We start from the raw sequence: 23,928 nt of genomic DNA on the forward strand, positions 1-23,928 counted from the left end.
CATCGCATCTGTGCACGGTGGGAACGGGGAGCTCACTCACTGAGCAACCCCTTCAAGGACTCTGCGTCACACAGGGTTCATCGGCGGTGAAAGGCCCTTTCCTGGGCATCACAGACAGGACTCGGGAACACATGCCTGTGGGCTTCTCCAGCAATGGGCAGGTGTCACCTGATGTCGTGTTTTTAAGGGCCCGAAGGCCTAGACCCTTCGCTGTAGGTTTTCTGTTGGGGGTTTTCCCCCTTCCCGTCGGAGAGGAGGCGGCACAAGGACCACACCGGAGAGCGTCTGCAAACGTAAGAAGTCCTTTATTGCAATATACCATGGCAAGGTGGCCTCGGGAGAAGGGGACACGTCTGATTTCTGTAGAATGACAACAACTTTGCAGGGACCACAAGGATGAGAACAGCGCAAGGGGGGACTTGGGGGGAATCACATGACCTAGACGAGGCCCACGGGGCACCGCGTGGCCGTCCTCGGATATGGCTTCGCTTTGGAAGAGACAAATGTGAGAGTCATTGGCACGTGTCAGCCTCCTGGGCTCGGGAGAGCCTCGGAGCCAGACTTCCCTTTGGTGATAGCAAGACTCCACGTCCGTGGGGATGCAGGAAATACTAGCGGGTGTTCGTGACGCCCGGCGTGGGGGCTCTGCTGTGGTTTCCCCAGGGGCAAGGGCGGCCCAGCAGGCAGAGGACAGCACCAGAACCGCGGGTCACAGCGGCTCCCAAGGGGGCCGAGCAGAGCCGGAGGACCCTGCCCGCTCCCCCAGCACGGAAGGAAAGGGCGTTGCTTTTCACAGTGAGGGGCAGCCCTTCCTGGCCGGTCCCTTGGGCCCTCCGTCCGCAGAAGGTGGCCGCTCGGCCCTCGCTCGCGAAGCAGCCCCCCCAGCCCCGAGCTGCCGGCCGGCTGACGCTGGTCCCCAGGATGCGGGTGGAAATCCCGACCGCTCACGTGGGGGAGCAGCCCCCGCCGGCAGCCCCAGGGAGACCCCCGAGTTCATTGCACATCTCCCCGTCTGCACACGCAGCTTCAGCTCAGTTCTGAGCACAAACAGAAATTAGCACCAAACGTTCGGCGAAACCGAAGACGACCTCCTCGTCGGCCGCCGCGGACAGCGCCGGCGGCATCTTCGACCACGGGTGTGTTTTCTCCCCTCACAGAAGCACAACGGAGGGCTCGCCACGGGCCTCGCCGTGGTCTCAGGGCGCAGAAGCGCGTGGGCCAGCGGGAAGGACGGTGGCGAGTGCCCGCCCTTCCGTCCTCGGCAGGGACCCGTGCCCCGTGCAGGCCGAGACCGGGGCCAAGAGAGGCGGGAGGAGGAGGCGCGGCCAGCGGACCCCAGGGTCCCCTTTCAAGGAGATCTCAAAACAGCACCACAAAGGAAAAGGGTAGCAGTGAGCACCAGTTTCATTTGATCATCGTCTACAGAATGTGGTTTCCCCACTCCGGGACACTCTCCCATCAGGCTCCACGGGGAGAAAAACGGGGGAAGGAAGAATTAGAATTAATTTACGCCCGCGATTTAATCTAAGTGCATGTAGGAAAGGCAAAGCATCAAGTTCTTTTTGGTTTTTGTTTTTTTTTCCTCTCCATTTAAAAAAAAAAAAAAATCCAGAGCTCATCAAAAAATCATCTGGAAAGGGGTCCGGGCACCCACTGTTCCAACAGCAGCGCGGCCTCCTGCCGCCCGGGCGGACCCCGCCGTATTGCACGTTCCTGGAAGGTGAGGACGGAGCTGCCCCTTCCTCGCCGGAACTGGACGCCCGCCCCCTCCCCACCCTCCCAGCGGGACTGAAGCCGGGCTGACATGCGTGATTGAAAGTCGGGGACACTGAACACGTATGACAATACAATACAAATATTTACTTAAAACTCACAAAGACGAAAGCACCTTTAATCCATCGGAAAGGCACGTGCAGAATGACATTTGGCCCAGGAATGGATCGTGTAGCTGAGAACAGAGGCTCTGGCTGGAAGGGGGTGACCTTTGCGAGGCTTGCCTCTGAGTATTTTTTGAAGGTCAGGGGAAATACACATCTTCAAGTTGAATTTAAAAAACAATAGTGATCTCCAAATCCCGCAGCCCTATGCCCCGGCCCGGCGGCCTCTCTGTGCAGACAGATCGGCCGGCGTGGCAGCCGCAAGTGTGGCCTCGTCGTCCCTGTGGCGTGCGGTGGGGACAGAACGGGGCTGGCGCGGCGGTGGGGCCCGCTGGCTGCGGGCTGTCTAGGTCATGTGATTCAGCTCCGGGTTGGGGACTCGGCTCTTTCCCTTTGCTCTCTGTGGGCTTGGGGTCTGGCTCGATGCGGAGCCGGGCGCAGACGAGGTCGGGGAGGGACGAGGGGCCTTCACTGTCCAGGACGCCCGCAGACGGCGCGCTGAGGTCACGAGGTTGCTCTTGGGGGCCGGGCTCGTGGCTCCTAGCCCAGGAAGCAAGCCGGCCCCACTTCAAATCCAAATTTCTGTGACGCTTCACCGAAGTCATTGAACATGATGTCCACGATGGGTATCTGCTCTACCTTGGGCGTGTCGATCTCCAGAACAGTCTTCTGATACCCTTTCCTCGTCTAGGAAGCAGAAGAGAGGCCCGTGTCGGTAAGGGGCGTGGGGAGTGGGGGTGGGGCCACCTCGTGGGGCTGAGCCTGCCCTGCCCCATTCTCCTGGGCTCCCACGCACATGCGCCCATGGCCAGCCGCCGAGAAAGCGGGTTTGCTCCATCGGTCTGGGCAGGCGGAGGGAGAGAGACGTGCCTGACCGGGACAGGCAGCGCCCCGCCCCACCCAACATCCCATTCAGCCCTCCCCGCAGTCCCAGACCCACGCCCGCCCCTGCCAGCTGGGACACCCCATGGTAACCCTGCCGGGACCAGCTGCAGAGAGCATAGTTCCGCCGGAACACACCCGAGCCCCAGCTCCTTGTTCAAGACGAAGAGTTCTAAGACAGTGACGACAGACTGCCGGCCCTGCCCTTGGCAATCTCACCCAGAAGCAGGAGGACTCCACACTCGCAAGTGTGAGAAGAGGAGGGAACCTGACCCACTCGCCGGTCTACAGGAGTACTGGCTAAACAGGCACAGAGGGCCAGGGACGGCAGAGGCGTGCTGCGGTGAGCCCCTTGCTCAGGCGGTCTGTTTTACCTCCGTGAGTGTCTCGAGTCACCCTTAGCTCCACCTCACCACGGCCTCCAGGGAGGCTCAGAGGATCATGGTGGAGCCCGGACACGACTGCCACAGAACCGGGCAGCCTCCCCTGCCCAGCAGCACTCTCAGGAGAGCAGGTGTACCGCTGCTTTCTGGGGCAGGACCATGGCCTGGATCACAGCCACGCCTGGGCTCGGGCTCGGGCTCCTGGCCAGCAGCACTGGCTTCTTTGGACCCCACGGTGGAGAAGAAGGAGCTGGGTCCTTCCAGCTCTGAGCAAGGTGGGGCCATTGGGGCTGCCCTCCGATCTTTGTCCTTTTGGAAGGATGGAAGCTCCCCCAGGCGGGGGCCGTGCAGCTGTGTCTGGAGGCATTTGGGGTTGTCAGAGCCAGCTGGGGGACTGAGCTCTGGGGGGGTCGAGGCCACAGATGCTGCTCAACACCCTACGATGCAGACAGAGCCCCCAGCCCAACTCCACACACCCCGAAGACGCATCTGGCCCCAAAGGCCGAGGAGCCCTGGTCTGGAGTTGCGTCTCCTCTGTCCAACTCAAGGCGCAGAAGCAGGAATGAGAGGCAGACATGATGGGTAAGAGGGTTTTGGCTCCATGCCCAGAAGATCTTCCTGACACTGAGACTTTGACACCATGGCCAGGACTGCTCCAGGTGGTAGTGAGCTCTTGGTCAAGGGAGGCATTCAAGGACCAGCTATGTCTTAAATGGACTATGGTGGGAAGGGGGCAGGCATTGGGAGACTGCATTCTGCCACATCCTAAGGGCCTTGGGCAGCCCACTGGACCTCACCCGAACTCAGATTTTGCTTCTGCGGTTGAAGAGCTCTTCCCCAGAACCTGCAGTGACCCTAGAGGCGCTGGGGGCATGGAGGCTAGCGTTCTGCCAGCACACCAGGCCACCAGGAGACAGGGCCAGAGAAGGAAGGCCTTTGGCTCTGGGGCTAAGGAAGACCGGAGCCGGACCCTGGGCTGGCCCACGGCAGAGACAGGAGGGGGCTCTGAGCTGGGCAGCAGCGCTGGGAACCCCGGGGGCTCTGGGATTTGCTTTTGTGATGAGCAGGAGAGGGGGCGTCAGGAGGAAAAGGGATGGGGGCGCCAGGCTCCCCCCGGGGAGCTCCTTGGGGCGCCGGGTGTGTGTGAGCTCGAGCACGGAGCCAGGGACAGCCGGCCCGTTCCCTGCTGGGGGTTCCCGACCCCCGAGAGGCATTTCCCAGCACCCCTCACAGGGAAGGCCCCCTTCTTCTGGAGAACCCGCCTGCTTACTTCACCAGGAGCCGGGTACTGGCCTCACCCGAGTGTCTCCCTCCTGCCTCAGGAGCCAGGATGCTCCGAGCCACGCTCGAGGCCCTGGGGTCCTGCCTCGCCTCTGGAGGCAGAGACTCAGGGAAAATGCTACTTGCTGCCTCACGACCTTCTCAGCACAGCTTGGGGCGTGTGTCAGAAGCACGAGCAGATGCTGGGGGCAGAGGCCCCTCCCCCATGTGTCTGGACCCCTTGCCGGGGATCGACTCGGCTGCTTCAAACAGGGATGAGTCCTGCTCATTCCACAGTCAGACCCAAGGACTGACCCCCACAAACCCCAGGATGCAGGGGAGCAGGGAGGAGAGGCAGGGGACCACAGGGAACCCTGCGCTCTGGGCAGCCTCCCCCATCATCCCCAAGGTGGCCTTGGGGTAGGGAGCAGGAACAGTGCTCCCCAGGGCTGGAGGGGGCTGCCCAGTCCAAGGGCCCCGGCCAGGGCAGGACGCAAGTGGTGAGCCTGGGCTCCGCCCTTGGCCGCTACTGGGCAGCTTTGTGCGCTCCCGGTTCTGCGGGACCCAGAAGCCCAGCAGAGCCGTCCATGACACTCCGGCCTGGCCAGACAGGACCGGACAGCCTCAGCAGACATTAGGGAAAACCGTCACCTCTCATGCACGCAGGTCTGGGAGCAGCAGGGAGCACTGACCCCGAGGCAGGAGCACCGGCTTCCCGCAAGCCCAGGGTGGCCGCTCAGGGCTCGGGGACGCCTCTGCCTGGCCTGGGACACACTGGGACCAGCTCTGAGAGACACTCTAGCTGCTCTGTTCAAAAAGTGAGGGGGGCTGGGGCGCCTGGGTGGCTCAGAGGGTTAAAGCTTCTGCCTTTGGCTCAGGTCGTGATCTCAGGGTCCTGGGATCGAGTCCCGCATTGGGCTCTCTGCTCAGCAGGGAGCCTGCTTCCTCCTCTCTCTCTGCCGGCCTCTCTGCCTGCTCGTGATCTCTGTCTGTCAAATAAATAAATAAAAATCTAAAAAAATTTTTTTAAAAAGGTTAAAAAAAAAAAAAAAGGTGAGGTGGGAGACTAGGGTGGGAACTCCGGGCCCGCGAGCAGACGTCTCAGAGGACCTGGTGCCCCCGGAAACGCGCGGGAAGGACGCGGTCTGGAGCGGTGCTGAGTGTCCGCAAGAGCCTCCGGGCCACACGGGGAGGGTGCGGCACCTTCCAGGGATGGGCCGTGTGCCAGCTGGAGGGAGACCCTGCGAGGGGCCGGCCCTGGACACAGAGTGGGGCTGGAGCCCATGCTAGCCCTGTCCCTACGGGAGCTGGCCTGGCCACCATGGACAGAACCTCTGAGACCAGAACTGGAGGACAGACGTTGAGGCGGGACAGAAAGACTCGCAGACACACACATGGCAACCGCCACCTCCAGCCTCTCAAAGGCCACACGAGGGACATGCCTGAGGGTTTCCAGGGGACCGGACCCCCTGGTTCATGGTTGCATCCTAAACACCTCCCAGGACACGAGGACGCAGCTCCGACCCCCCGGGATGGCGGCAGAGCCCCCACCCCGGAGGCACAGAGCCAAGGAACTGGCCCTCAGTGGAGACCCTGGCCTAGCTCTGGGAGGCCACAGGTGGGGTGCACAGGAAGGCAAGCATCCCGGGGCCCGGGGCCTGAGGTGTGAACGCAGCCCTGGCACCGACAGGCCATGCAGGCTGAGCAAACCTCCAGTCAGGCCGGCGAGCGGAATGGCCCTTCCTGGGGGGCGCACGGGGCCAGGGCACAGCCCAGCACGGCCACGCGAGCTCGGGGGCCGGTGTCAGCCCTGAACCCGCAGGCACCGCCCAGCACAGTGTGTGTCCTGGCCGCTCCCGGGAAGGCCCTGAGGAAAGACTCTCTAATCCAGGCCAGACGGACATGGGTCCCACATCACAGCCGGCCGGGGCCATGGACCCGGCTCCCCAGCCTTCCTGTCCGGGCTCCGCTTTCCCAGGCCCGCACGCTCGCCTGACGGATGAAGGCAGAGGCCCCGCGGCGGCCTCCGCCCCCTGCCGCCGTGGGCGACACTCACAGCACAGCCGTCCACCAGGGCGCGAATGTAGGGGCTGTTGTCGTAGGACATCTCCTCGTCGTTGGAGCCCAGGAAGCGCATGGCCTTGTCGTAGCTGCCCGTGGTGGCATCCTGCCAGGCCACCGATTGGTAGCAGTTGTAGGTGACGTTCTGGTTGGCCGAGGCGCTGAGCAGCCGCAGGAAGGTCATCTGCACCACGCCCACAGGGTTGCCCTCGGCGTCCACGTAGGAGAGCTGGGGGGACACGAGGGGCGGCGCTCAGCAGTGAGGCGACGGGGCTTTCCTCACAGCCCAGCCTTCACGATCTCCGTCCACGTGCTGTCTCCTCTGGAACGTGAGCCATGCGGCGGGCACCGCCCTGGGAATGCGCCACACGCCCAGTCCCCGAGGCCAGAACACACTGGCTCTCTCGGGGGCTCCCCGAAACGGAGCAGAACACACCGCATTTCTTTTTGAGACGTACACAACCCACCTGCCCTCCTGGCCTGGCTGGACCCTACTCGTCCAGGGCTCAGGTCATGCACCTTCTCCAGGAAGCCTGCCAGGGGCACGTGCCCTTCCCCACCCTGGCCTGGCTCACTCTCTGTTTTCCCTCCTGGGCTGCAAGCCCTCCCCAGACCGTGAGCAACCTGGGGGCAGAGACTCGCCCTTGAGTTCCTGTCACTATGCCCAGAGGCCGGCTAAAGGAAGGATCTCTTGAGATTATGGTAATAGATGAAAAACATTGGTAAGTGCCTGGCCAGGAAGCTGTGGGCAGTCCAGACAGAGAGGGCGGGGGGCCTCGGGGGTAACTCGGGCCGGCTAGGGGCACGCATGGGGTGCTGAGATGTCCTGGCAGCAAGAGGGGCCTGAGCCATTTGGCCACAAGCTGGAGGGTAGGGTAACCGGGCGCCCTCCTGCAAGGACAGGGGAGCCCCAAGATGGTGCACAGGAAAGGCCGCTCCTGCCTCTCTGGGGCACAGAACCCAGAGGAAAGCAGAGCAGGTCTTCCTGGCCTGGGTGCAGGGACTCAGCGGTGCCCAGGCCAAGCAGGGGCAGCAGGGGGCACTCTGGGGACAAGACTCCCTGACAGCAAGCCCAGAGCAGGGCATTAGGAAGTGACAGTCCCATTCTCAAGGGCTTTCTCTGGCGTCACCGGCTCCCCACAAACAGGTCCTGAGATCCGGGGGCACAGGGAGGGCTCGGGGTGTCCCCAGAGGTGAGTCTCCCCGTCTGCATCCTTGCAGACTCCAGCTTCCAGAACAGCCAGGCGCGGCCAGGACACACGGGTGCCTGCCTTCCCCCAGATGAGTCTTGGCCCCTCCCCGCCTCCACGCTCTGCCGGCCTCCCCACGGGAGGCAGAGGGCGCCCCGCTGTTTCTGGGCATCCGTGGAGGCCGCGCCCGACACACAAGGGCGAATCGAGGCCCATGCTGCCTGTTCGCTCATACACACGTCCGCAGAACTAGCCGGCGTGGAGGCAGGGGCCCGGCCAGCGACCCTGTCCCTCCCCACCAGGGCCGGGAGGGCACCATGCTGCCGCCCAGCACCAGCTCTGCCCGCAGTGACCGCACACTTCACGGTCAGACCCTGCAGAGGAAAACCGAATACCAACCAGCAATCCGGGCCGTCGGGGACTCCTGGGAGGGTACTCGACTGACTGGGAGAAGCACGCATGCGCGGGAACAGGCCAGAGAGCAGCAGAGACACAGAAGGACCTGAGGCCTCCAGGGCTGGACCCCGCCCTCCCGGGGAAAGCGGCTCTGCACGCTCTGCACGCGTGTTCCTGGGCTACGGCCAGAGCGGCCCTGACCAGAGCAGAGGCCAGCTTCTTCAGGATGGGACCTGCATCTGCGTCACGTCCACCAGGACGGGCCCAGAGAGCTAGAATAAGATGCAGGAAAATCCACAGGAGAAGCTGGTTTCCCCTGGGGTGTCCCTCTAACTCCAAGCTTGGTATCAAGCCTGACATGGGACAGAGGCGGGAGGCAGCTCCCCAGGCCGCTGGTGGAAAGCGGGTGTTCTGTGTGAGGTGCGGGTTGCAGGGCCCCAAGGGGTGCCCGGCTGTCTCTGTCCGGGACCCCAGCTTGCCCGACCCGCCCTCACGGGCCCCAGTCCCCGGCTCGCTGGGCCCAGCCCGCGCCGAGGGGTTGTCCGCGGCGTCCTTCTGTGTGCGGCTGCTCTTTCCGAGGCGAGCGCGGCAGGGGTGGAGGGAGAGCAGGGCAGGAAGCAGGCGAGAGGCCCGCCGTCCGCACAGAGACGGGAGAAGTCTCCACGGACATGGCTAGGCGAGGGCGGACCTCCAGAGGGTCTGTGAGAAGCCGGAGCGGCTTAGAGTCAAGGACACGGAGCGTGGGCAGTGCTGGCAGCCAGGAGGGGCCTGGAGGCTGGAGAGCGAGGGACCTCGGGAGAGGCGGGACCGGGCAAGGCTGGCAGGAAGCCGCGGTTCTGGGAGTCCTTGGGGGCCTGGCCTCTGTGGAACCCCCTCCCGAGGAGGCCAGGGTGCCCACACGGATGGCAGCTGGCCAGGTGGGAAGTCACGGAGCTCCCACAGCACAGCTTCTAGGTGACAAAGGGGTTCCCTCCCAGGGCACAGACATCCCCCTCACAGGGGGACGACCAGATCTGACGACATGAGGGCAAGGAACAGAGTCCGGTGCCTGTGACACGTCCACCTCGACCTTTGGCCCTTCCACTCACTAGAAAGAGGGCACAGGGCCCAGATCAAACCCCTGGGATGGTCAGAGCAACGTGCCCGAGCCAGCGGGTCAGCCTCGGGCCTGGCATGGAGGAGCGCAGACCGGCTGTCCCCAGCCAGCAACAGGACATCCCCTTCAGTTCCTTCGAGAGATGCCTGCATCTTCCCGATTCTGGGACGGATTATTGACAGCGGCTCCCCAGGAGTTACAGCGGCGGCCAACCGAGGCCCATGGCCAGGCGGCCATCAGGACGGCCCCCTCACCCCGCAGCTGCAGGGGAGTGGCCTCCGTGGCCCCCATCCTGGGAAGAGCTCGGTTTCGTGGTCTGGAACCTGTGTCCTCTGACCTGGCCACTAGGACCGAGCAGGAGAGAGCCCTCCGGCTCCCAGGGTCTGGTTCCCGCTCCTGGCCACACCCTGGGCACCCAGCTCCTGTCCTAGGCCGGACTGGAAATCTGTCCCCCAGCTCCCAACCCCCGGCTCCCAGGCCGGACGAGCTCTCCTCGGGGGGACGGCGGGCGTGGGCGCCAAGGGGGAGTCTGGCCGTCGCGTGCCGTGGAGTGGCCGGCCGAGGGGCGGGAGCAGGTGCGGCGCACGGCGGCCACGGGTGCCATGCAGAGCCGGGAGCCAGGCCGAGCGGCAAGCGAGCAGCGTCCCGGCGGCCACTTACCAGGGACCCTCGCTTGTACTGACTATACCAGGTGGAAGGCCGCTCTTTGGGCCAGCGGGCCATTTTACTCTGTAAGACAGGAACGGACGCGTGTGAAGGGTACTGCGGGAAGCCAGAGGCGGCCTTACCAGTTTACCGCGCTTGAATTCACTGAACCAGGAACCCGGGTTTTCTTTGGGCCAAGAAGTGATCCTGGCCTAAACACAGAGCGGGCGGGGGAGGGAGAGAAACAGAAGGACAGAGTTATTCTCCCGCCGCCTCGAGGAGCTTCCCCCACCTGCAAACACGCCTTCTCCCGCCCGACCTCGCCCCCCACGGCAGAGGGGGTTCCTACGGGGTCGGGGTGCTCGCCCTGGGCCGAACCACACGGAGGCCTGGGGGAGGCCGGCCGCCTGCGTCCCGCACGCCTGTGCACACCCGGCCTCTCGTGCGGGGCCCGCGGCTCCGGAACTGTGGGCGGGGAACGCGTTCCCAGGTGCCGAAGGCACTGGGGACAAGCGGGGCCAGCATGCAGGGACCAGCCAAGGGACCCTCGTGGGCCGACCGCAGCCGGCCCCTCGTGGAGTCTCATCTAATGCGCGAGTCCTGCGTGGCTGTGTGGTGGGCAGGGCCTCCCGAGGTCCCAGCAGGACCCTGATCGTCACCTGGACAGGTGGCCTCGGCCCAGAAGCGGGGGCTCCCACTAGGGGGTCGCTGGGCACGGGGCCAGCGCAGTTCCCGAGGACGGGCCTAGCGCCGAGCAGGCTCGGGCCCGTGAGGGCACACATGACCCCCCTCTAGGAGGAGGGCCTGCCGCGGCCTCCAGCAGCAGAAACAGGGAGCTCCTTGCTACAAAGCCAGGAAGCACAGGGGACGGGCCCACAGTCCCTCTGCTCCGCCGGGTCCTGGTCATGCCCTGGGGAGGCGGGAGCCTGGCTCCCCGTTCAGTCCCCCAGGGCTCCCCTCTGAGCTGCTGGCGTGCGGGGAGGGAGAGAGGCCCAGCCGTCCTCCTGCGTGCGCTTTCGGGCACGCCCGCCTCTGCGCTCGGTAACACGTCCCCTTTGGGGACCGGGCACAGGTGCGGGCGGCCGACAGAGGGTCCCTCCCCTCAGGGGGCTGAGCCCGAGGAAGAGCACGGAGCAGTGGGGGTAGCTCAGCCCCCAGCATGCTGTCCGCCCACCGACACGACCTGCTTGGGCTCCTGGGGCGCCCACTAATCCTCTAGCAGCAAGGCCTCGTGTTGGCGACAGCGGTCATAAGAAAAGATGAGAAACGATGCCTTTTCCACCCAAATATCCTCCTGGGCCTCTGCCAAGTGGGAGGCTCCCGAGGCCTGTGTTTTCCCTCTGAGCATCAGGCTGTGTGCTGCGGGCGTCCGGGTGACGAGCGGCTTCCGGTCGGGGAGCACGCCCAGAACACAGCAGTCCCCACTTTGTGCCTGTCACAGCGGAGCCCCTGCCCCATGGCCGGGCCTTCTGTCCAGGGGTGCTGGAGCTCCCCACAGGGACAGTGAGATGTAGGGGTGAGGGAAAGGCACCCCTGCAGACCACAGGAGGCCCGACTCTTCCTGCACCCGAGCCACGACTTGTCTGGACATCCGGCCGCCTCGGGGCGTCGTGGGGGTCTGCAGAGGCCCCACGCAGAGGCCACTACGTCACGGTCATCCTGCAGTTGGGGACCTTGTCTGCCTCAGCTGTCCTCCGCCCAAGGGGAAAGCAGCCCCTGTCCCCCCGCACACACACACCAGCCCCACGCGTGTCCCCCGCCACATTCACTCCCATCTGCACACACACGAACTCGCCCACGGAAGGAACCATTAGCCGCTGTTCCCCCGACTCTGCATCAGAACCTCGCTGACCAACATCTCACACAGAGCAGAGTTGGGACACACGTGCTGCCCTCGGGAGAGACCGGAGGGGTGCCCAGACGTCGGCAGACCCCAAGGAACAAGGCAAACACCAGCTTCTCAAAGACACATCGGGGGACGGTGGACTTGCCTCCGAGGCGCCCGCAAGGATCCCGGCTGGTCTGGGGGCAGACCTGCGGGGCCGGGTCAGGAAGGAGCGGAGCGCCTGCGGTTGAAATCTCCACGTGGGGCCGGCCGACCCCTCCCCGGCCACCGTGCCAGGCTGCGCCCACCCCGCCCCACAGCTCAGGTCTCCTTCTGGGGGAGAAACTGTGGCTTTGAACCCGGCCCCGCTGAAAGGGGAAGACACCAGGGAGGCCGGCACTCACCCCCTCGGACTTCTTGTCTGGGAAGACGCACGTGGCCCCTCCGGCTGTGAAGTTGCAGTAGACTTTGAAGGAATCCCTGGAGCACCCCTGGTTCGGGTCCACCCAGTACTCTCCTGGACGGTGGACAGAGATCGTGAGCGGCCCGCGTGGACGCAGAGGCAGCCGCAGCCCGTCCACCCAGCGGAGAACGCAGTCGGCTGGGCACACAGGCCGCCAGCACAGGCCTCCCCCGGGGCTCGTCGGACGCACGCGGCTTTCCGTGCCGCGTCCCGAGCCACGACAGACCCATCCCTGAGGGCCCAGCTGGACGGTGGGGACCACAGCTCCCCTGCAGCAGTGAGCAGGGGAGGGTGAGCCGCTGCCTCGGTGGGTCGGTGTCGGACACCCACGGCCCTCCGGGCTGATCGAGAACGGGGAGCGTGGATGGCCCTGCAGCCAGAGGAGAGCTGCTCACACGTCCCGGGGGGCAAAGCCGGCCAAGGACGCTGTACTTCAGAGGTGGGCTGCGTGTGGCTTAGGGCCGTGAGGACAGGAGTGGCTTTGGTCAGGGGCTAGTCTGGTTTCCAGAGCACCGGCCCAAGCACACCCCGACACGGACATCAGTTCCGGGTCTGACGCGGACCCTGCTGTGCCCGTGGAGCGCACAATGCCCTCTCGCTTCCTCTGAGAGGCAGGGCTTTGGCCCCTTTCCACGGAAGGGTGACACGAGGCTCAGGGTCACGCGTGGGACAGTGGCTAAGACCGGACCAGAACGGGGCTCTGTGCCCCCACAAAGCCTTGCCCTCTTTCCCTGGCCTCCCAGGACCCGGTCACGTCCCGCGACGCCTCCGTCGGCGTCCGGGGGAGATGCCCAGGCAGCCCGCGGCACAGACTGGGACATGGAGGTGGTGACCTTCCCACGGCGCAGGCCGCCCCGTGCCCGCCCCCCGCGGGCCCCGCGGGCCCCTACCGTCTGGGAAGTCGGGGTGGCACAGCTGCAGGTCCTTGCAGGTGCGGGCGGGGTTCTGCTGCGTGCCCAGCGGCCGCTTCATCTGCTCGATCTCCAGCTTCAGGGAGTTGAGCGAGCCGAAGATCTCCTCCATGCCGTCCGCGTAGTCCGCGTAGTTCTCGCCCGCACCGTCGTCCAGCAGCTGGCTGGCGTCGATGTTCCGCCGGGTCCTCGAGGCCTGGATCGGCAGCGGCTGGATGACCTCGCCGGGGGGGCCCTGCGTGGGCACAGGACCGGGTGGGTCCCGATGGGAGCAGCGCCAGGGCCGCCGGGGCCCCACGTCCCGGCTGCAGACGCCCGTCACCCCCGCGTGCTTCTCCCCTTCTTTCCTGCCCCCGAGCACCGCACGCCCAGCCCTGCCGCCAGGCCTCCCTGGACACGCACCGCCCTGCTCCCGGCCGTGGCCTGGGGTTCAAGCCTCAGCTGGGCTCAAAGCGACCCACCCTTCCCTGGCCCCACAGTCCAGCCTGGGGCCACACACAGTGGGGCCACACGGACGCCTGCCGGGGTGGGAGCCCTAGCCGAGGGCTGAGATGGGAATCGAGAGGCTGCTGGGCCGAGCACGGGGCCCCGTGGAGGGCGTCCTACAGTCGGGCTCATCACGGCCCCTACCCATGCCCTGGGGACCTCGTTGGGGGCTGCCCACTGTCACCGGCACGCACACACCCAGTGCCTCCCTCCCTCAGGGCCCGGACTCCCTCCACCACGATCTAGAAAGCGAACAGCACACACAGACGCTCCCACCACGGACTCAGCCTCGGGGGAGCCCCCTCCCGATTTTCCCGTCTTCAAAGGTTACTCACCGGTGGGCCGGGGGGACCTGGGTGGCCCGCCTCACCCTTCGGGCCTGTGGGACCCTGGGAAAAAGAAAAGACCAACTGTCATCTCCGAGGCCTGCTGTGACTTAAACCCCCTTGGTGCTCCAGGATGTCCGTGGTGGGGACTGGCACGGGGACCGGCGCAGAGACCACGAGGGGCCGAGTCGAGCGTGCCAGGGAGCAGAATGGCAGGGACCGCGTCCTCAGTCCCAGACGGAAGAGCCTGACACCCCGAGATGGGCACTTGGGGGCACTTTCCTGCTAACGTGGGAAGCAAGAACCCGTAGGCCGCGGTCTGGTGGGGGACACGCTCGCCATGGTCGGTGCTGGAGGAGAAGCCCGTGGGGACAGTGCTGCCACCAGTCAAGGGTGAAGAGGGCCCAGAGCGGTTCTCATCGAGGGGAACATACCCACCCCCAGGGCAGAAGGGGCCCGTCTGGGGCACACACCACTTACCGAGGATCCCTTAGCACCTTTTGGCCCAGGAGGACCCTGTAGAGAGTGGGGAACAACATAAGCTCATGCTCGGGCATCCCCCCGGCCCACTATCCTGCTTAGGCCTGACCGGCTCTTCACCCCCAGCCCGCCCCCGAATCCCTCTCCCAGGAGCCCGTGCTTGCACTAGCTTGACGCGGGGGAGGGTGGGGTGCTCGGCCACATGGAGAGGACAGTCCTGTCCGAGCCCGATCACCCTGCTCCCACACGCCCCCCACCCCGCAGCCGGGAAACCGCGGCTCAGGCAGCCAGAGTCGGAGCAACCGCAGGGAGAGCGCTGGACTGCGGGACTGCCTGGGACCTCGGGGACGCACGGCCGGGCCCAGGAGGGGCAAGTGGGGGCTCACAGCCCTGTAGGATGGCTCTGGCCTGCCGGGGCCCCAGCAGTGTGGGGGGTGCCCTGCACCGGCTGGTCCCTGACCCCTCTCGTCTGGGCCAGGCAGTCCCGCTCATGCCGATGGGGACAACTTCCTCTCCCTGCCCAGGGTGTCTGTGGTGCCACGTCATGTCTTCTGAAATGCCCGCCTCCCCTGCCTGAAACCAGTCAGGCCCAGAGAACCCCCTTCCCTGCTTCCGTCACTCGGGGCCCGGACGTGGAGGGGACGGGCAAATCCACCCTGGGCCCCACGTCCACTCGCGGCTGGGCCCAACCCGGGGCTCCCGGCCATCCTATCATCGTCCTGCTGCACAGAGGCCCATGGCCCAGGCTCGCCTGCTTCCTGCTCTCCCCAGAATGGCACGGGACCACACACCCCTCCCAGATACACACCGGCAAGCCGGGAGGGCCCGGGGGACCGATCGGGCCGGAAGGTCCAGTGATGCCCTGAAAAGGAGCAGAAAACACAGTCACGCATCACACAAGGGTCAGTTACACGCCACACAAGGGTCACAGACACACTCTCCTGCCTCGAAGCCACGGCTCTCCACGCTCCAGGTCTATCCGCTAGCAGACGCCCTCCGACGAGGGGCCGGCTGCCGTGGAGGGGAACTGCCTCTCCTCGCGGGGCCTGGTGGGGCACGAATGCGCTCCAGGAGACTGACCATCCCCACTGGCTGCCCGGGCCGGGCTGGGACGCTGGCGTCTTTGGGGACGCGGGGAGGGCACTGCCTGTTACTATCCCTGCGAACGCTCCAACTGGAAATGCAGAAGCTCCACACCCAGGGGCTGGCGTGGTCCTGCCTTGTTTCCTGTCTGCGGTGTGGGTCTCCCCGACCCCAGCGCAGGACACACGGAGTGTCCCAGGTCCCCTGTCGGCGCTGCCTGCCCGCCGCTCCTGACGCTTCTCCCCACTTGGAGCTCGCGGCCTCCGATCAGACCCTCGGTCCATGCAGGCCAGGCCAGCGGGTGCGGCCAGTGACTCGCGCTGGTTTTCATACTCGGCACCATGGCTCTAAGGGCGCCCCAAGGTTCATTCCGCCTAGAACCCGACTCCGCACAGCCCCCCGCGAGGCTGAAGCAACAGCCGGGCAGAGGGAGGCCGAGAGCAGGTGCCCTTCCCCGCCCCTTCGCCTTGGGGCCTGGGGCAGCTCATCGCCGTCAGAATCCAAGACAGTCTCCAGCCAGCACCTCCCGCCAGGGATGCTGCAGAGACGGCTTGCGGTGAGGGCACAGGGCGGTGCTTACCCTGGGGGCCGACACCCCGAACATCTTCCAAATCCCCGAGGTCACGGGGCTGCCACGCCCTGGAGGGCACCGGCGCAGGGCACGGGCGACGCCACAGGGAGCGCGCCGGCGGACGGAGCAGGGCTCCCGAGGACACCCCCCGACGACCGTACGGGGCCCCGCGCGCATCCCACTTCACTCCCCGCCTCCCCGGCCTGCCTCACGAGACCGGTCCCCTCGCAGTCAGGCGTGGCCCGACGGGGGCACCGACAAGGGCACGCGCAGCTCGGGCAGCAGGGATCTCTGTGTGGAAGGAAGCCCTCGTGTGGGAGGCGCACAGACGCGGCAGGCCGGCCACGTGCCCCCGCCCGCCTCCCCGGCACACATCGCCCTTCCCCTGACCACGGAGTCCACGTCCAGTGGCTCACTGTGCAGTGAGGACGACTCTGGCTACGGTTTGCAGCGCTGTGGTTTTCGGGGAAGTCTGGGGTCACGTCTTCACATCCAGGGTCAGGGTGCGGGCCCTGCCCCCGTATCTGGCAAACACGGGCCAAGCCTCGCCAGCGAGCTGGGCAGCCAGCTGCGTCAGAGACCTTTGCGAGGCCGTGAGGTGAACCAGCCTCCCCTCTGAGGCCCCGCGGGGCCCCACGGAGGAAGCCATGGGTGGCCAGTCCACGCTGGCGTCCCCTCTGCTGTTCCCATCAGAGGTGATGGACGTGAGGACGTCCTTCCAGCTCTAACTGGCCTCAGGTCCACTGGGCACCAGGTTATAAGCAGCTACTCCCCACCTGTGAGGGGCCGCACTGGGTGGGGGAGGGGCTACCGCCTCACGTACCTGTTCTCCCTTAGGGCCAGAGGAGCCCTGGGGGCCGGGGAGCCCGCGGTCACCCTTCTCGCCCTGTTCACCCGGAGGCCCGATGAGTCCAATCAAGCCTGGATGACCCTGTCGACGAACAAAGGCAGGAAGGGGCACGCACTGGGACTGCGTGTCTCCGCCAAACCCGTGGGCCGGCTGGACGGGGCAGCAAGTCCCTGCCACGGGAACCACGGAGACAGCGGCCCACCTCTCCCGGTGGGGGAGCGCGCCTAAGGGCAGGTCGAGGGGCGAGACCGCAGGAATGACATGGACGGTCCGTGGTAAACGTCGCCCTTGAGAGACGGGGAGACGTGGGTCCAGGTACAGACCAACGTGAGGACACGTGTTTCCCCCAGTGGTTCTGTGCGTCGTGTACGCGTCCACGTGTGCACCTTGTTTTACAGGGCACGTTAACTCTGTGGACCTCCGTGAGAAAAAGCTGCTGAGTATTATAGATACTGTAACAATTTGCTGTTTTTTTAAAAAAACTTCCTACAGAGGCTGCCATGTGTTTGTTTTATATGAGCCTGCAGAAAGTTCTAGAAGGGTGTTTCCAGCTTTCCTTACTTCAGAGGCTGAGCGGTGACAGGCACCAGAGTGGACAGGGACAGACTCCTCCGTCCTTCAGGTGTCACTGTCTGGTCTGTGGACGTGCCTTACATGAGTCAGGAAACCCACGTGAGCAGAAGACAAGCCCCTGACCCGAGAAGGTGCGTGGGCTTGGCCCTGCTGCGGAGCCCTGGCCCTCACCCTGAGAGAAGTGTCCCAGGCCGCCGTGTCCAGAGTGGACACGCTCCTCGGACCCTGGACACCCCTCCACCGGGAGCCGGGTGCAGGCCTCCAGGGTCCCCACCGAGGGCAGGGACGGAGCATCCCACGCGGCACAGGCTGGTTATGTTCTCAGAACCCCCAGGACCCGTCCCCAGCCTGTGGTGGGCACTGACCAGTTGGGTGACTGATAGTTAGAAACCCCGCGTGTCTGAGGGGCCCCGAGTCATAGCCTTGGAGGCACCTAAGTCCTGTGTTACCTTTTCCCCTTTGGGGCCAGAATCTCCTTTGAGGCCGGGGAGTCCTGGGGGACCCTGCAGGAGGAGACGGCGCAGTCAGAGCTGTGTTCCCCCGCTCTGCCCTCCCCCACTGCTCCCCGGGAGCATGCTAGAGGTCATCACTCACCATGGGGCCCGGGGGGCCGTCGGGGCCTGGGGAGCCTGGGAGACCTTGCTCACCCTGAAACACAAGGGGCCGTCAGCATGAGCCCCACGGGCTCTGTCCCCGTGTCCCTGTGCCCTGTGCCCACGCTGCACCCCTGCAGCGGCCGCCCCTCTCCGGCGCCCATCCACTCACCACAGGGCCCGGGATCCCTCGCAGGCCGTCAGGCCCGGGCTTCCCGGGGGCCCCCTGGGGGCCGATGGGGCCAGTCTTCCCAGGAGGGCCTTCCAAGCCGGCTTCCCCCTGCAGGGTGCACAGACACAGAGAGACAGAGAGGCTTGAGGCTGTGGCCGCCCTGGCCCAGGACCCCGGTCCGAGGACCCCAGACTCCCCCAGATGGCCGGGGCCGCCCCAGGTTCTCCACACTCTGTGCAGGAGCCGTCCTGTCCACTCTCTGTCCCCTGGTTTCCTCAGCCAGATGAGTTTCCCGGTCTCCCGCCATCCTGGCCCCCATGGCCGTTCCAGGTGGCCCTGCGCTTGCAGGGCCAGGGCCACCATTTCCTAGGCCTGTACGGGGCTGGATGGCTCCCACCACAGCCTCCGTTCCCAACAGGACAGTTCAAGGAGGGGCCAGGCCATGGGAGCCACAGGGAGCAGCCCCTCGAGGGCCCTGGACACCGGGCGACGGGCGAGGGGCTCAGCACAGATGCCCCGTCTTCTGTGCCGACCGCAGGGGCGGCCGCAGGTCAAGCACAGGGCCGAGCGCTCCAGCACCGGCCTCCCTTCCCTCAGGCTGGAGGGACCGACAGCCTGTGCGCCCAGGCCCCTCTCCGTGTGGAGTGAGAGCCTCTGGATGCCCGTTTGGCTGTCCTGGGTCCACACCTCTGCACTCCCCACCCCACTCAGCCGTCGCACAGGCGGGGACGCTTCTGGAGACTCTGTGGTCACAGCCAGGCAGAGAAGCACGTTACCTTGGCTCCTTTCTCTCCCTGTCTGCCTTCGGGGCCTGCGGGGCCTGGGGGGCCCTGGAACAAAGCAAAGGAACAGCGTGTGAGAAGCAGCTCGGGAAAGCCGGAGCAGTGAGCTCAGTGTCTGCGGGGAAATCGGCCTGGGCTCGAGGGGCACGCAGGCAGAGCAAGGAGGGCCAGGAGGTCGGGGAGGGGGCTGCCGGGCCCCGGCCAGCCAGGACAAGGCCATCGGAATGGGAAAGGCCTTCTGGGAAAGACCTCTGAGTCTATCCGGAGGGGCCTCTGGCGGCTGCCACTGCTGGGCCCCTGTTCCCGGCCACATCCACGGGCCGGCTTCCTGCAACACTGGCCAAAGGCTCAGTATTTCCCGTGCAGAGAAACGCCATGTCCCCCGCTCAGACTTTTAAGAAAGTTCTGACCCAAGGGGTGAGGTCTTTCTGGCCTTATGGGCACCCCTCCCCCACGCTGGGCATGACTGACAGTGTTTGGCCTCTCCCCGAAGCCGGGGTGAGGCACCTAGCCGGTGCGAGGGCTGAAGATGTGGCCGGGCTGTGGCACACACCCACCAGGACCCGCGAGAGCACGAGGGGCGGTGGGGGAGGCTCCTGCAAGATGCTGGCGGCCCAGAACAGTCGCAGGATCACTTACCCTTTTTCCTGGAGGCCCAGATGGTCCTGGTTCACCAGTAGGGCCTGGAGATCCCTGGTGTCAGAGAGAGAACACAGAATTTGGGAATCAGCGTTGGTCAGAGGCATGGCGGGTGTGGGCCAGTGTGAGGCTGACACACACAGAGTCCCCAGTGTCCTCTGTCCTCAGCCAGCCCCGCGCCGCCTCTCTCTTCCCGTACAGCCGCTGCGAGAGGTCCCAGATGAAGTCAGGCTGTACTCGGCCTCCGCCTGGACCTCTGGGCCCGTGCCGGGGCTGCAGCAGCACGGGGAGCCCGGCTCCCATCTGTGGTGTGGCGGCATTTGATCTTAGTTCTTTTAGGAGATTTGTTTATCTGAGAGAAGAAGTGGGCGGGGCACGAGCGCACAGCAAGGGCACGGCCAGAGTGAGAGCGTTCTCAAGAGACCCCCCTACAGAGCAAGGAGCCCGATGCCTGGCTTGAACTCCTGACCCTGAGACCAGGCTAAGCCAAACCAGGAATCGGACACTTTACCAACTGAGTGTCCGGGCGCCCCAAGCGGCCGCATTGTAAGAGAGAACTTTCTCTTCGCACAGCGGTCACTCCGGATACTGGGGGCTGAGCTCCGGCCACAACTCCCTCACCCCGCACACATCCCCTTCTGCAGAGTGGACCACCAAGGCACAGGGAGGACCAGGGTCATCCCAAGTCACAGGCCAGGGGGCAGGGGGTCCCGACCTCCAAGCTGGTCTCCCCAAGCTCTCTTTGCTAGTTGTTCCTCTGAAACCAGTCACACCAGGCCGGGCCCACAGGGAGGACCCACCCAGCAGCCGTCTGCCTGGCTGGTGCAGGGCGGGGGTGAGGGAATCCGGGAGGGCGCTGGGCCATCCGTCCCCAAGGGTAGGACCACTGGGGTGGTTCTGGACCGGAAAGACCCAGCAGGAAGCAAGCTTTCAGAAACTCAGCGTCGGGTATGAGGGGTAAGATCGAGCGTGAGCTCAGCCCGGGGGGCTGGCCGGGCAGAGCCCTTTGGAAGAGAGGTGCTGCCCAATGAGGCAAAAATAAAGCTGTCCTGAAGCTCGCGGGTAGGCTTGGGGCAGTTGTGGACCCCCTGATGACCAGTGCCTAACCCTGGTCAAGGCGTCCCTAGCTCTCAACAGAGCCCGTAGGGGGCTTGCGGCCCCTATCACGGTTAGAGCTGATCCTAGAAGGTAACCGGGCTTTTTCTCAGGTTTTTCTGAGAACAGAGCACGCTGCAAATCCCCTAGTGCCTGCCAGCCTCCACCAGGAAGACGGGCCGGGGGCCCTGGAGGTCACGAGGGGACTCACCGTTTGTCCAGCTTCGCCATCGTCCCCTTTGTCACCAGGGGGGCCGTCTTGACCCTGTGGGGACAAAAGCAAGTTCCTTCTGCCTCCTGATGGCGCCCGAGTCGCACACCAGTGTGCACGGGGTCCCCAGGCCTCCCCGAGGCTCCAAGTCCGTCTGCTGGTGCAGGTCCAGACAGCTCAAGCAGGACTGCGCCCCGTAAACAGCACTACCAGGACGCCCCCTGGGAGAGCACCGCGTCCCAAAGAGAGTTCGCAGAAGATAACCGAGAGGAAGAGCTGGGACTGGCCAAGGCAGGGGCAGGGCTGCGGGGGGTGAGGGGCCGGGGGGCCCGGAACACCTACCGCGGGGCCAGGCTCTCCGGGGGGACCGGGATCTCCGGGAAAACCAACAGGGCCCTGAAAGGGATGAAAACGGACACGTCCAGGGCCTCAGCACCTGAGCCGCTGCCGCCGCATCCGCTTCCCCCGACCCCGCCTCTCCAGGCCCTGCAAAACCCTCGGTCCCGACACCAGGAGGTCGACGCCTCATCGCAGCCCCACCACCCCCGGCAGGACAGGCTCAGCGTCCCACTTTCTGGGCACATGGAAGACAGGCGCCCTGCCTACACTTCTGCTCCCAGAGCTCCAGGCCAAGGCGGAGCCCAGACCTTCAGGCTTCTAGAATGTTCTACGCACAGAACCCCCTCTGGAGGCAAAGCCAGGGCAGGCCATGAGAGGGGGCGTCCCCACAGACGGCTGTTCACGCAGCATGACAGCAAGCTCCGAGCTCCGCGCGGGGGGCCCCACAGCCCCCACCCCACGGCCCCCCCCACAGGCCCCACCCCACGGCTCTCTTCCTCACCCGACAGCCCTGGCTTGGCAGCTGGTGCAGAAACCTCTAGACTTAGAAACGCTACCCCAGACCGCAGCGGTGAGCAGGCCTTACCGCAGCACCGCGAGGGTAACCCGCACCCAGAGCCCGCCAGCATCTCAGAGCTACTCACGGGGCTGCCCTTGGGCCCGTCGTCCCCAGGGGGGCCTTTGGGTCCGGGAGGTCCAGCGGCACCAGAAGGGCCGGACTCGCCCTTCTCACCCCTTTCTCCTTTGGGTCCCTGGAGGGAAAGGCCAGCGTCAGCGTCCTCAGAGCCAGACTTCGTTTCCCGAAGCGCAGAGCTGTCCTCAGGCACGGCCCCCATTCCCATGCGTGGGACAGCAAGCGCCTGACGGGGCCCCACGCTGGACCCAGAGGACAGGATTACGAACACGAGCGTGCGTGCACACACGGGCGTGCTCGCACACGCAGACACACACGCGTGCTCACCCCCCACCGCCCTCCGGCAGCCAAGCGTGAGCGGAAACCTGGCCCATCGCATGGATGGGAAAACGGAGGCCAAGCGTGGGCTTCCCGCCCAGCAGAGCACCACGGTGCCGCGCCCCACCCCGCCCCGAGTCCACTCACTGGGGGGCCCCCTTCTCCGGGCAGGCCAGGCTCTCCGGCTTCGCCAGGCTCACCCTGAGGAGGAAAGAGAGCACGGTGACGGTAGCCTGGAGATGAAGGGTCCCAGCTCCAAGCACTTAGCAAACCCCCCAGCTGTCAGGCCCAGGCAGTGGGGGCCTGGGGAGAGAGCGCCGTCACGGCACCCGGACAGCCCCCGAGTCAGAAGGCAGACACATCTGTCTCGGGAGAAGGGACACGGGCAGGCTGTGACGGTCATACAGAGGAGGGGACCACAGGACCCGGAGCGTCACAGACGGCGCTCCGAGTGAGCTCTGTGGGAGAATCACGAGAAGCCGGCAGAAGGGCTGAGGGGCTGAGGGGACAGCACAGGCAGGAGGGCCGGGCAGAGGCCGGCAGAAAGCAGGTCATGTCAGAGGGCGCAGCGCCTGGCAGAAGCCGGAGCCCAGAAGAAAGACGCCTCCGGCCAGAAGCAGGCGCACGTCACGAGTCTGTGGGCCTAGCCGGACACCACTAGCAGGACCGGTAATGCTCGTATCGTAAAAAATGACCAGTGACGAAGGACTTCTTCCAGTTTAATAGGCTGAAGTCAGAAAGTTCTAGGAACGGCGTACGAGGAATGTAAATGAACGGAAACACGTTGGTCTCATTCCTTTTATCCCAAGGAGGTAGGGTACGTGCGTTAGAAGTGATGCACACTCACGCTTGTACGGGCACATGTGTGCACACACAGAAGCCCGCCGTGCTCACGGAGGCATCCCAGGACCCATTCCCCAAATCAGCCAGATCGGATGAGGCCTCCGGGGCCGCGAGAGCACAGAACTGACCACAAGGGGGACCGCACATCCCCACGCCCAGCACTTCCAGGAGGGAGAAGCAGACCCATGGGAGACCCTGGAGAGGGGGCGGGGCCGGCTGCAGGCTATGTGGCTTGGGGATTGTGCACAAGGCCACGGCGAACAGGGGTCAGACCCCCAACTCCCCCGCACAGACCTGCCAACTGTCCACGTGCGTTTGACAGGAATGGCCCAGGCCCACCCTGTGTGTTTCCGTATCCGCAGCAGACACACACACACACACACACACACACACACGCCCCGGGGCTCCCGCACGCACTCGCACGTCACACGCTACCGCAGGAAGGGGCAGGAGTCACCTTCTCTCCCACGGCACCGGGATTGCCGATTCCACCCGGAGGCCCTTGGGGTCCGTCCGCGCCTGGAGCTCCAGAGGGGCCTCGGGGGCCGGGGGGGCCTGGGGGACCCTAGGGGAAGGAGAGCCGTTGATCACAGACGAACCGCAAACTGTGGCCACAACACACGTGGGAGACCGGTGCGCCCCGGACGCACTTACCATCTGACCCACGTCCCCGGTCTCACCCTTCTCTCCGGGAGGTCCCGGCAGACCCTGCGGCAGGAACACAGCGTAAACTCAGCGGCGGGCGCTGCGCTACCCCAGGACCCCCACAGCATCTGCCATCTCCCCGTCCCGGCGCCACACGGGCGTCCGACGGCCTCCGCGTGCGGCCGGGTAGGACACCCCCACGACGCCAAGTCTCAGAACTAGCCCGAGGAGGTCATCCGAGATCTGTGGACCGAGACCCTTGCCGCAGGGTCCCAGCAAACAGTAAAGCCTGATGAGCC

At 65.4% G+C, this 23,928-nt stretch overlaps 1 protein-coding gene across 3 annotated transcripts in view; it reads right to left on the reverse strand.

Moving 5' to 3' along the window:
- Positions 1–286: 286 nt before the first annotated feature.
- The window catches only part of COL5A1 (collagen type V alpha 1 chain), a 137,778-nt gene continuing 114,136 nt past the window's right edge, over positions 287–23,928 (reverse strand). For 2 of the 3 annotated variants that reach the window (XM_059143470.1, XM_059143472.1), the window contains exons 47-66: positions 23,639–23,692; positions 23,442–23,549; positions 22,289–22,342; positions 21,834–21,941; positions 21,193–21,246; positions 20,851–20,904; positions 19,545–19,598; positions 18,900–18,953; positions 18,124–18,231; positions 17,953–18,006; positions 17,808–17,861; positions 16,759–16,866; positions 15,090–15,143; positions 14,282–14,317; positions 13,811–13,864; positions 12,969–13,224; positions 12,020–12,132; positions 9,934–10,002; positions 6,459–6,692; positions 287–2,564 (exon numbers count right to left, since the gene is read on the reverse strand). In XM_059143470.1, the coding sequence (XP_058999453.1) occupies positions 2,418–2,564; positions 6,459–6,692; positions 9,934–10,002; positions 12,020–12,132; positions 12,969–13,224; positions 13,811–13,864; positions 14,282–14,317; positions 15,090–15,143; positions 16,759–16,866; positions 17,808–17,861; positions 17,953–18,006; positions 18,124–18,231; positions 18,900–18,953; positions 19,545–19,598; positions 20,851–20,904; positions 21,193–21,246; positions 21,834–21,941; positions 22,289–22,342; positions 23,442–23,549; positions 23,639–23,692 (1,827 nt within the window). In that variant the 3' untranslated portion in view covers positions 287–2,417. Of the gene's footprint in view, positions 2,565–6,458; positions 6,693–9,805; positions 9,875–9,933; positions 10,003–12,019; positions 12,133–12,968; positions 13,225–13,810; positions 13,865–14,281; positions 14,318–15,089; positions 15,144–16,758; positions 16,867–17,807; positions 17,862–17,952; positions 18,007–18,123; positions 18,232–18,899; positions 18,954–19,544; positions 19,599–20,850; positions 20,905–21,192; positions 21,247–21,833; positions 21,942–22,288; positions 22,343–23,441; positions 23,550–23,638; positions 23,693–23,928 lie in introns of all 3 variants that reach the window. The other variant, XM_059143471.1, reaches the window with a different exon arrangement.

Source organism: Mustela lutreola, chromosome 12, assembly GCF_030435805.1.
Source record: "Mustela lutreola isolate mMusLut2 chromosome 12, mMusLut2.pri, whole genome shotgun sequence".
NCBI classification, from domain to species: domain Eukaryota; kingdom Metazoa; phylum Chordata; class Mammalia; order Carnivora; family Mustelidae; genus Mustela; species Mustela lutreola.